A 12,420-nucleotide genomic window follows, 5' to 3' on the forward strand; every position below is an offset into this window, starting at 1 on the left:
TGTTCAAAAAGTTTAACCTGGATCAAACTGGAATCCCAGGATCAGATAATCAACCTTTTGTGCTTTTTTCTTCAAATGCAAGATTGAATTGGATCATTCTGATTCAGATACAAACTATTCCAGATCACCAAATCTGGATTACCAGAGCTCTAAATTGGCCTACAAAGCTACTACTAACTATGAAGAACTACCAGAAGAATAGTCAGTGCTTCAGTCACTTTATGTGTTTTGGTTTAAAGAGACAGAAAACAGCACAATAAAAGAGTACAAACATCCCCTTTCATTTTTCAAACAGTCAGACCTTATCTTTGATGGTTATGTCATCATAATTAAGATACAGTGATTATTGACATTTAAAATTAAATATATTTTTGTATGCCATTGACAGCTCTTTGGGGGATTACTTTGAGGACAAAATCATTTGTTTCACTTTAATGTATTAAAAGGCTTTATAAATAGCTGAAGAATCTAAGGATCTGTTTCAGTAGCAACCTGTGTGTGTATATCTTCAAGAGAGCAAGCAAATTAAGAAAATGAAGAAAATAAAACACAATTGTTTTCTTCATTTTCGTTTCATGTTCTCATTTATAATCGTTAATAATTTATGTAATTTATCTTTTGAGTATTTATACCATTTATCATTTATAACCATTGGCCATTTATGTATCATTTAATTATTTATTCTATTTATCATTAATTTATGTCATTTTTATTGTATTTATATATTTTATATTACTTATTTTCCTTGTTCTTGCAATGCTTGCTATTGTTGTTTAATCTTATGATTATGATGTTTCATGGAATGTTTGTCTTGACAAATAAAAGAGGAAATATCACAATTTCAAGGTTTTATGGGATGTCGTGAAGCAGTTTGGTATAACAACACTTTCCCCCAGTTTCACAGACAAGGCTTAAGCTAGTCCTAAAGATGACTAAATGCTAGACTAAAATGCATGTTTGAGCTTTTTTAACTGAAAGCATCTTGCACTGCCATATCTTAAAATATGTCACTGCCATTGTTTTGTCTCAAGATTCACACCAGTAGTGTTTTTTTTCTAGGGTATGTTTATAAAAGCTACTTAAATATCCTAATTGAACTAAGACCTAATCCTGGCTTAGTCTAAGCCCTGTCTGTGAAACCGGGCCATGATGTATTTGTATTCTGTTAAATTGCATTTATTAAAAAAATTACAAATTATTTGGCACTGTACACCCATATTCCTTTAGTACTTTGGCAAATAAAACAAAAACACACACAGAAATCATTCTTAAAGCACAAATGTCCACCCCTTGGCAATTTGGTAGCCTGTAAAATAAATAAAACAATATTCTGGACCTCAAACCACAGTATGAAAATAATAACAGAATCAAAAGTGAAGATACAGTCATTGCAAGAGCACAGTAATTGATCCCTGTAATCCACTATTTAATAACCTGACTCACAGTTCAGTGTTCCTGAGGTTTGGTTGAGGCACATCACATTCCTTATTAAAATCACAGCCATGAAGGAGCTTTGAGTAATGCTTTTTGACCGTTTCATACAGTGGAGCTGAATGATTCATGCTAGGAAAAGTCATGGGCTTCTCGTTTAGAAACAACTGTACTCTAAGTCCATCACTACATTCATACAGGACAATGACTAAGTTCGCAGCATAAGGTACAATCTGACTAGAGCGGAATGTGCGGTTGTGCTGCGATGAAAAATTCTCTGCAGTTAGAGGTTTTTCATCCTTGAAGAAGGCCATCAGAGAGAGCAGAGGCAGCAGTGTCTCAGCATGACCAACATGGATGGTGGCAGTCTTTTTTACCTCCCCAAATCTGTCAAATGACAGGAGACATTTTAAAACCACAAGTGAATACATAAACATCTCTAGTATGTATTATGGAGTGTTGTACGTGGACAAATACACCATAACTGACTGAGCACCAGTCCACCTCTCAATCTCCTTACCTGTGGTCATTAGCAGCCTTATCAAGACGCTTAAAAATATCATGGAAGAGAGGGCAGCTGGATTTACGGTTAATGTCATGTCCGTATCCCCTCTTCCAGTACTGCTTCAAGTCATTTTTATACTCCAGGACCTAACAAGAGGCCAAAAACATGTTACTGAAAAAGAGAACATGCATTTGGCTGCCAAGGTAAATCTAATTATGAAACGCAGGAGAAACCTATCATGCACATTTTATAGGCCAATGGGGACAATCACCAGATTACAGATTACTCAGACATTCCACGATCCCACAAACGCAGATTGAACATGTTCAATCAGTGAAAACAAGCGCCGCCCAACGCCAACAGAGATAACACACTGATCCAACAAAACCCTGACAAAGCGTCTGTTGCCGTTGGTCTGCTTCTGTCTGTGCAGTGTGAATTGGCCTTATGAGTGTTAAATCTAAAATTAAAAATAATCTTAATTCCAGTGCATTCTCTAAACTGTAAAGGATATAGTTGTGTCATCACTGCAGTAGCGAAGACGTAATAAATGCTGCATTAAAACAGAGTTGTTATATGTAATGGAGCTGACATGGAATTACACTTTGAATCTTAATAACATTCATTAAATCCACAGAAAATGGATGTTCTGAATTTCCAACCAGCATATACGTACTTGAGCGTCAGACTCATCCAGCAGATCACACCATGGAGAGTTCTCTGACTTGATGGCAAACTCATAGGAGCACAAAAAGAAAACTGCCTCTGCCATTTCTTGGAAGAAAATTTAAATCAAGATCAGGAAGCATCTTTGTTATTGACTATGTCAGTAGACAGATTAACATTTAGCAACTTCAGTGAACAGTAAAATAAAATGATACACTGTAATATAAAAAGCAAAATTACCTGGGGTGATTTGATTGTATGGAATCTCAAGGCGACTGGATAATTTCCTCCGTACTACATCCATTTTTGCTGAAGATTTAAAGCGTTCAACCTCCTTCAAAGCTGTTTTATTGTTCTCAACACTTGCAACAAATTTCTCACAATGATCAAAGAATCTCATGAGTGAATCATCCACATAGTGTTTGTAATCCATATCTATAAAACAAGAAGAAGTATGGTTAGTTGAATAACAGTTGAATAACCAAGGGCCATTACTTCAACTATAAATCTTGCTGGATTACTCATGTAGAGTTGTTTACATAGTCTGCACAGATAACAACAGACACTTTATGGCAGATGTGCTGAGGAAAGAAATCCCTCATTGTGTTTCAGTGTCTTTAAATGCCAGCTGCTTTTGCCTAATACAATTAAATGCTATGTAAATTTAGAATATCCCCACTGCAAATGTTTGCTATAATCTGAGCTTCAGCTTTGAAATAGTATCGCATGTGTCATAAATCATGGTTTGTCAAACTGGGATGCTAGTGCTAGGGGTTTGTGAAACAATTGAGGATGTTTTACTAAATGTATTTTTAGGCTTGTCAAAGTTATCATGTTAACTTAAAATATTAAATAGCCTACATGTTGAATTAAATATTAATTTTTGAGAGTAATGACAGTTTTTGTATGTAAGAGAAGTTAACGGCATAGTTCTTCTGTCGTCATTTACTCACCATCATGTCGTTACAAACCTGTATGACTTTCTTTCTTCTGTGGAACATAAAAGAAGATATTTTGAGAAACGTTTCAGTCCATACAATTGAAGTCAATGCTACTAACATTTTAGAAAATCTTGTGTGTTCCACAGAAGAATGAAAGTCATAGGTTTAGAATGTTATGAGGGTGAGTAAATGATACGAGCATTTTCATTTCTGGAGGAACTACTCATGTAAAATGTTTAAGAAGCCAACAAAGCTGGTAAAAGAAGGGACACTGAGCCTACCCTGAACATCCCAGAGTCTGTAAAGACCCTCTTGGAAAGCTTTAACACTATCAACACAGCGGTGCTTGGAGCTGGTGATGAATTCAATGCGGTTGGCACGGAGGTGATCCTCAGAAATCAAGGTGGGAAATGACCGTGCCAGTCTCATAGCCAAATGCCTGTGGTCATCTCGCCCTTTCTCCACCAGTCTCCCGTCCATGTCTTCAGTGTACCACATCTTCCATGTTTTAATGTCACTGAGCCTTGAGGCTGAACCTGACGCGTCAGACACGACCAGATCAAACAGTCGTGCGATCTTTTTCACATTTTCGGTGGTTGGATAGCGCGTCCCGTGACGTATCACCGACACCATATGAATGGCATGGCAATCAGGAGTGGGGGTAGCCAGCAGCGATCTGTTTACAAACAAAATGTCATCTAATAGATGTGGGTTCACTTCCTCGTACCTGCCTTTTGTCCCAAAGTAATGCGCTATAGCCGGTATCGTTGGCCTGGCGAGTTTAGAGAATGACAAACCAACCATAACGCTCAATGAAGTGATGAGAAAGTTCATAAGGAAATAAGTTATTTTCATTTCTGGATGTGCGATACCTGTTTCACCGAAAATACCTGTAGTTTGGTCACCTGTACATTCATTCAATTCCTAAAATAACCATGCGCCCTGCCAACTATGACGCACACTATTTGTGAAGCCAGCCTCAAACACGAGATACAAAACCTTCCGGGTCAAAACACAGCAGCTTCAGGTAAAGAAAAAAAAATCACTGATAATATCAGGAAAGCATTTAATAGATGTTTTATTTCAAAATTCATACAATACAACATTTAAGAACTAAGTTATATGCTTTAAAATATTTCATTAAAAAGAAAAGTGCTTGTGCTACACTAGATGGCGGTGTTGTGCATCACTTTAATGTAGTTTAACTCTCTGATGCTGGGAGATGTGTGCAATATAGGGCTAAAATGAAGTGAATGAAAAACTATTAAATCCGCTTCAATGTGTCTGCACATCGCATTATAGGTCTACTAACAAACCCTAAAAGTACAAAGCTGCACTGCACACTGTTTGTGAAAGAATATGTGAATGAAAACTTGTGATACTGATTAAATGTTTTTTTTTTTTTTTTTACATTTTTTAATGTATTTTCTAACTTTGATTCTTTAGTAAGAATTTAATGTTAAGTTTGTTTAGCCTAAATAAATATTGTTAATTATGTGGACTAATGTGCATTTAAAGCAGTGAACCAGGCTTCAGTGTTACAATATGTTGTAAACCTTGTTCTTAGATGAAATGTCTATTAAAACTAATTTTGTTGATAATTCAAAAAGAGCTTACCTCACTAAATTGAATTTCTTTATTGTCATTGTATGCATACAACTCTCATTGTACCTGTCCAACGAAATTACACTTGTAATTGTAAGGTTCCTTACTAGATACAATAATAAGAATAATGTTAAGAATTATACTAATACTAAGCAATACATTTTAATAAAATAAAAATAGAATAAATATAAACAACAATTTAAATGTCTGTAATAAGTCCAATGTGGAAAAGATTACAATAATTAACAGCAGTATACCCAGTATACACCATTATAAGAAATATAAAGCAATAACAACATCAATTGTTCAGAGATTTTAATAAAATTACAGTGTGAATAGTCAGATAGCAAGAAAGAAAGAAAGAAAGAAAGGGACACTTGGAAGATTTAACAACTTTTGAGGAAAAAAACAAACATTTATTTTGCATTTTTGCCATATTTGACATTTCTGAAGTAATGATACAAGACTGTATAGGATGCGGTCACGTTTTTTGTTCACTTTACATGGCCTGACATGTAAAGTTAACTATTGATGGGCTTTATTTCAATTTGTATTGTATTTTGTGTGTTTCTCTGAGATAAATTGTTTATAGCGCTTTAACACACAAACAGTATGCGAGCACATGCATATCTCTTCAGGGAACAAACAGGTTTGGTGAATTGTTTATTCTGCTTATTTCCTGATTAATTCATTGTAAATTTTGTGCATCTGCATATAATATTTTGTTATGCGTTTGTTGATATTTTTGTAATTAGCTGTTTTAACTCACACATGATAGCCGCAAATCATGAACTACTTGACTTGACACGTTCTGACTATTTGCCAAAACAGAGTACATTGCAGATTGGGGATGGAGATTTACAATCTCAGGTTCAGCTTCTGCAGGACGAGGTCGCTGTACTACAGCAGTGTTTTCGTGACTTGCTGGACCTGCAAAAGAGTATGATTGACTGCATTGTCAGTCAATCATGATGCCAGATGAAGGTACCATTCCTGTTGAGTCACGTGCGCAATCTTACCCTTTGGCCGCTTCTACACCATGTGTTCGAGGACAGTCTCCATGGGGTGATTCAAGGTCAGTTTTTGCTAATGTGCCTTATGTGCACCTGCGGTGGCTCAACCAACCTTGACTGATTTGTCAGCTATGTCTGGGGTCTTAACCTCTGTCCTCCTTCAATCAAGTCTTGAACCTCTAGTATTAGACGGCGAAGGAGTCCGTACAACTGGCTTCAGTCTGTCAACATATTTAGGACTTCACTAGACCTTACTGACTCCCAGATGTTACTTGAGCTCCCCCGTTTTCTGTCCAAGGAGACTGTCCACTGGTATGACACAGCACCCTTTGATGTGACAAACAGAAAAGTAATTGTGCACAGATTTCTGATAAAAGTCTTTAGTGGGTGTAGAATGATATTGTCACTGAACACTAGTAAAGAAAGAAAATTTGTTTGTGCCTACCTGCACATAATTTAGAGAGTAATAACATGTTAAATGATTGATTGGCTACTATTATTTTTGACACATAACTGGGACAAATTAATAATAGTTTGCATCATTGTGTAACCATTTATGAATAAAGTGTCCTTTAATATAAGTCATGTGTTATGTTTTAGAACTTCTCCTGGACATTACACTGAAAACTGACACAAACAAAACGTATAATGCCAAGATTTATTTTTGACTTTGTGGAGATGCTTCCTTCTGGATTCATTCTGGGATAGAAACAGGAACCTTTGAGGCATTCATGACACAAACCTCTTCTACCTTGTTGGCTGCGACAGGCACTGCCAAGAAAAGAAGCTCTTGGTTTAGAGCTGTCATGACGGGGAGCTCTGGAACGGTAGCAGGTTGGCCATGAGATAACATCTCGGGCAGCCATGAAGGGAACCTCTGGTGCCCTGAACAGTGACAAGAAACTGCCTTGACAAGAACCACTGGAACACAATTGGCAGGAGCATCTGGGGTGGCCATAGTAGGAACCTCTGAGGTGGCTGGAGCAGCCAACACAAGAAGATCTGGGGCTGGAGATGCTGAGATGAGGGCTCTGGAACTGGGGGCGGGGCCATGACAGGAACTTAAGCTCCCTGTCGTCCATGCTTAGGACCTGGACAGCTGTGACAGAAACTTGGGAGCAGGGGTGGCTTTGGCAAAGACCTCTGTGGCAGCTATGAGCGTGAGATCTGTGGAGCTCTAGCATCAAAGTGTCTGTGGCAGGGAGCCAGGGCATCCAGAGAGCTCTGGGACCTGGTCAGTTGACTTGAACCATGAGGAAGCTCTGCTACTAGTGTCTCAGACACAAAGCTCTGGAACGCTCTAGGGTTCCCATGATAGGGAGCTCTAGGAACTAGTGTACACCATTGTGCCTGTAGAAAAGAGATTTTTATGTTTAAATTACTACAACACGTTTTCTCTGTACCCATTAGTATGTGCAACACAACAAGTCTGTCTGTCTACACTTAAAGGATTAGTTCACTTTCAAATAAAAAATTAGCCCAAGCTTTACTCACCCTAAAGCCATCCTAGGTGTATATGACTTTCTTCTTTCTGATGAACATAATCGGAAAAATATTAATGAATATCCTGACGCATCCGAGCTTTATAATGGCAGTGAACGGGACCAATGAGTATGAGCTGAAGAAAGTGTCTCCATCCACATCCATCCATCCATCATAAACGTGTACTCCACACAGCTCCGGGGGGTTAATAAAGGCCTTCTGAAGCGAAGCGAAGCGTTTGTGTAAAAAATGTCCATATTTAACAAGTTATAAAGTAAAATATCTAGCTTCCACCAGACCGCCTTCCGTATTCATGTTACGAAGAAAGTGTAAACTGGCATCGCTTCAGTTACACTTTTTCCTTAAGTTGAATAGGGAAGGCGTAGGACGTAGCGTAAGCTTTGTGAACTGCAAAAGTTTTACTTTCTTCGTATGTTGAATACGGAAGGTGTTCTGGCGGAAGCTATATATTTTACTTCATAGCTTGTTTAAATATGGATATTTTTTTACACAAATGCATCACTCCACTTCAGAAGGTCTTTATTAACCCCCCAGAGCACACGTTTATGATGGATGGATGTGGATAGAGACACTTTCTTCAGCTCATACTCATTGGTCCCATTCACTGCCATTATAAAGCTCGGATGCGTCAGGATATTTATTAATATTTCTCCGATTATGTTCATCAGAAAGAAGAAAGTCATATACACCTAGGATGGCTTGAGGGTGAGTAAAGCTTGGGCTAATTTTCATTTGAAAGTAAACTAATCTTTTAAGAAGGGAAAAATGCTGCATATAATCTCAGCCAATCAGAACATTTTTGTTTAATACATACAGTATCTGTTTGTACATTTAATATATAATGTGAAGTAGGTTACCGGTGTTAAGTTCTACAGTTTTTTGTAGAACATAAAAATCGATTAGTGTCACATCCAGGGTGTCTGTGTTCACTAATAAGATCTCCTGTTTTGATATCTCTATGGAGAACTCCGCAGCTACAGCAGTTGTTAGCAGCCTCAACGACCTGCCACATCACATGCCTTGCGATCTCTTCAGTGAAGATGTCCCCAAACCTCTCCAAAAAGTTGAAGAGATTCTCGCAGGGCAAGGGGTGCTGCAAGAAAGACCATAATATAATTTTCAGAGAGGTCTTGCCAGTCCAGCAGCACAATGATTTGAAGTGAGCTGAGGCCCTTATTGGCAAGGACTATCAGATTTCCAGTGGAACAGGTTTGGGATGATCAGGCTTGAAGAAGGACAATTTTTATGTAGTTAGATGGAGGTTTGCTGTCTGATTAACTTTAATATAAAATTCAAAACATAGACTGAGAGGAGATAACACAGGGAGTGCAGCCTATTTACAATGTTGATATATTCCATGGCTTCCATTTTCCTGGCATATTTCAGTGCCACCTGATCAACAAAACAGAGAATTAGATACAATTAACATATCATATCATATATCATATCATATCATATCACTTAATCATATCACTTAAAGTTCTGTGAATTTAAATTCCAGTCATCAATTTAAAACCATGAGTGAACAAATTCCCAAATCTTCCTTCCCCCAGTTTATAGCCAATGTTGGAGTTTGAGCAGATGTCTAAAGAAAGATAACATTTCAAGCAGTTGCAGAAATGTCTGCAGTGTGACATTATATTCTCAATCTAAAACTATTTAAACATTTCATATAATTATTATATAAGTAGTTTCAATGGCATCATATTAATTAGGAGAATACATGGAATCTGTACTTGTCACACTGCAAGGACTATTTAAGTGACTATTTAAGTGAAAAGGAAACAAAGCAATTAATGCTGTGAAAACTCAATTAAATGTTGCTGTTACATCAATTAAACACACTCACTTTCCTTTTCCTTTATATATGAGAATAACTTTTGTCTTGAAACCTTTTAAATAGTAAGTTGTAGTCCATTTGAATCCATGATCACCTCTAGCTTTGTACTTTTTTGAGTTTCTGCAAATAATTTTAATGCTATTTCTGTTTCTAACAGTCCTCAGAAGTATGTGATGACTTTACAATTATAAATATATGTTTTCCTTGTTCTACTCGTTTTGCCATTTCCTTGGAATGGTTGCTTTTCCTCACATCCACTTGAGGGCGACAGACATCTTTTGGTATATGGAAGCTACAGGAGTCCAGTAGGACTGCCTGACGTCCAAAAAACAAAACAAAAGCAGTTACAGCTTAGAAATTATAACAAGATAATGTTGTCCTGTACCTGACAACTGATTCTTTTTCCATTGTGGAAGAAGAAAAAGCCCACTCCTACATTACAGCTGGAAATGCTGTTTTGCTGAGGGATCAGAGAACAAGCAAACAACTGAGCTACATTGTTTAATACACCACAGCAAATAGAAAATGTTTGTAAAACATGTTGTTAAATGCAACTTTAGATGATCTGTGTTATTGTATGTTGATATCAGAGTTGAGCAGATAGTCTTTCAACATTGCTCTAACGTAATCGAATGCAGAATCAATGTGGTTAATGTGGACCATGTTTACACCTGTATTAAGCTGTGCTACTACAATACCTTTGTACTAAGCTATATAAGCAATTTCTAAGACACTTGATAAATTAAGCTTTCTTATCAATGATTGTAGCCATCATGGCTTCTGTTGTAACTGTAGCAGTGGTAGGTCTAATATGCTCAGCTGACCACCGCCAACTTTATTTTTTTCTTTTCTAAATAAATTTAGTATGAGCAGCAAATAAAAACAAATCAGCAACCTAAAAGTATAAAAGCAGTAATGATTTAAAATAGTAATACTTTATTCCATGGGTATATTACTGTACTATGGTACTGAATGATACCGTATGGCACTACAGGATGTTTAAAGATACTTAAAGATCTACCATGGAACTACTATAGCACACAAGCAGGCAATAAAAAGCAGAATGCAAAATCAAGCTGATAAGAAAGGGGACAACATTCAATATCATGAGGATGTTCAGATTTAAACTAATCTCTAAGCCACGAGACAGTGTCTCACTGATTTGTATGATGGCACGATCATTGTATGTGGGGGCCTTTATGTAAACATTTATGAAGGTTATGTCTATTGTCTGTGCTATCAGCTCCTGCCAGCAACGTGTGCAAGTAGCTCGCAGAGGATGTGCAATGACATCCTCTTGCTTTTAAACTACTGGTCTTACATAAAATGAGACTATATGAGAAAAAAAGTATTAAACATGTTTTATTTTGTTTTCAGTAGTTTTCTTCCAAATTTAGTGGCCTTCCTTCATACAATTTGGTCTGACCCCAAATTTTCATGAAATGTTTGCTCTGCCGTCAAAAATTCACATTCTTAGTTTAAAAGAGCTTAAAATTGATTAAAAAGTACTTTTAAATGTTGTCAACATTGTGGGGGGTAACGCATTACTGATAACGCGAGTTATGTAATAAGATTACTTTTTCAAGTAACTGGTAAAGTAACGCATTACTTTTAAATTTATAACAAAATAGCAAGTTACTTTATTTTCCCATTTATTGACTTTGGTTTATTGAGTTGCAGAGGCGTTGAGTGCGTTGTCAACATGATGGTTATTGTAGTTCTAGACTAAATGTGCGCATGCATTTACGCATCTCACTTGCACAAAAACAGATTCAGTATTTCTCAAAATGAATAAAAACAGTCAAATGTAAACTCAGCATATTATGCAAACCTGTAATAAATATATGTATTTAATCTCATTTTATTAAGGAATGTCTTTGCTGCTTCGATAATCCAATTCCACCATACTGAAAAGCAAAAATGATCACATCACATCACATTTGTGTTTCTTTTAGGGCTGTGAATTTAACGCGTTAATTAGCCTAGATTAATTAATTACGGGGGGGAAAAAATAACGCGTTCAATTTTTTAACGCTTTTAAAGCTCTTGCCCCGCCCCAGACCTACATAGGTCATTTGACATTTCATACAGTTGACTGATGGTGAATATGACTGCGTGATATAGCCGATATAGAATGCAGTTAGAATGTCCATAAAATTCCAAATATGAAAGGCGATCGATTTGAACCCTTTGAATACAGTTATAATGTCCATAAAATTCAAAATACGAAAGGCGATTGATTTGAACCCTTTGAAGCGTACGACAACACCGGTAAGATCACAACCTTCACTGCTAAATTCAAACGTGTTTTGCTGGCGCTGAGCAAAAGATAGACGTGCCCAGTGTTTTTTTGTATCACAACCACATAAAGTAGGGGAGACCAGGGACAGTTGTAACAGGGGACGGTTATAACACCTTGAATTCCTCCAATCAGAAACAACCTAGAGTGATGACACTCACTGTGCACATGCTCAGTTAGTTTCCCTCCATTTTTGCCATAAAGGGAGCCACATTTGAATCTTCCTGACGGAGTAATCTACAAAAGATTGTTTTTGAGGTAAAAAAAACTACTTTTCTTTCTGATGTACTTTTTTGGATGCTGTTATAGGATCAAATGTCTATGAATTCAAACATGTATTATTAGAATCCCTGTTTTGTAAGCTAAAAATAGAAATGGCTAACAAGTGTCAAACTAGCAGTCAAGCTAGCTCACATGAGATGAAAACATGGTTGGTGATACTGGGACAGTTGTAACGCCCCGTTACAACTGTCCCAGTATCACCAACCAAGTTTCATTTATATTTTAAAAACTAATCAAGCTAAAAAAAAAACTGCATAGTTTCTCTTTAATGTGCAAATTAAAAGTAAAATGTGCAATGTGCATTGCAAATTAAATGTAAAATGTCATCAAATCAC

At 36.8% G+C, this 12,420-nt stretch overlaps 1 protein-coding gene and 1 long non-coding RNA gene across 3 annotated transcripts in view; both read right to left on the reverse strand.

Moving 5' to 3' along the window:
• Nucleotides 1–202: 202 nt before the first annotated feature.
• Nucleotides 203–4,530, reverse strand: minpp1b (multiple inositol-polyphosphate phosphatase 1b). 2 transcript variants are annotated; one of them, XM_051914005.1, is made up of 6 exons: nt 3,825–3,948; nt 3,556–3,592; nt 2,843–3,037; nt 2,613–2,710; nt 1,952–2,082; nt 203–1,818 (listed from the first exon to the last, which is right to left on the reverse strand). In XM_051914005.1, exons 3-6 carry the CDS (start codon nt 3,033–3,035, stop codon nt 1,440–1,442), a joined length of 801 nt encoding a protein of 266 aa, XP_051769965.1. In that variant the 5' UTR covers nt 3,036–3,037; nt 3,556–3,592; nt 3,825–3,948; the 3' UTR covers nt 203–1,439. The 2 variants fall into 2 exon arrangements, with proteins under 2 accessions (XP_051769965.1, XP_051769964.1); XM_051914004.1 differs by lacking the exon at nt 3,556–3,592 and having other exon boundaries at nt 3,825–4,530.
• A 234-nt stretch (nt 4,531–4,764) lies between these two features.
• Nucleotides 4,765–12,420, reverse strand: part of LOC127523390 (uncharacterized) — a 35,820-nt gene continuing 28,164 nt past the window's right edge. The window contains exons 2-3 of the long non-coding RNA XR_007932860.1: nt 8,522–8,757; nt 4,765–7,511 (exon numbers count right to left, since the gene is read on the reverse strand). This is a non-coding gene — a long non-coding RNA (uncharacterized LOC127523390). The remainder of the gene's footprint in view (nt 7,512–8,521; nt 8,758–12,420) is intronic.

Source organism: Ctenopharyngodon idella, chromosome 12 (assembly GCF_019924925.1).
Source record: "Ctenopharyngodon idella isolate HZGC_01 chromosome 12, HZGC01, whole genome shotgun sequence".
NCBI lineage: Eukaryota > Metazoa > Chordata > Actinopteri > Cypriniformes > Xenocyprididae > Ctenopharyngodon > Ctenopharyngodon idella.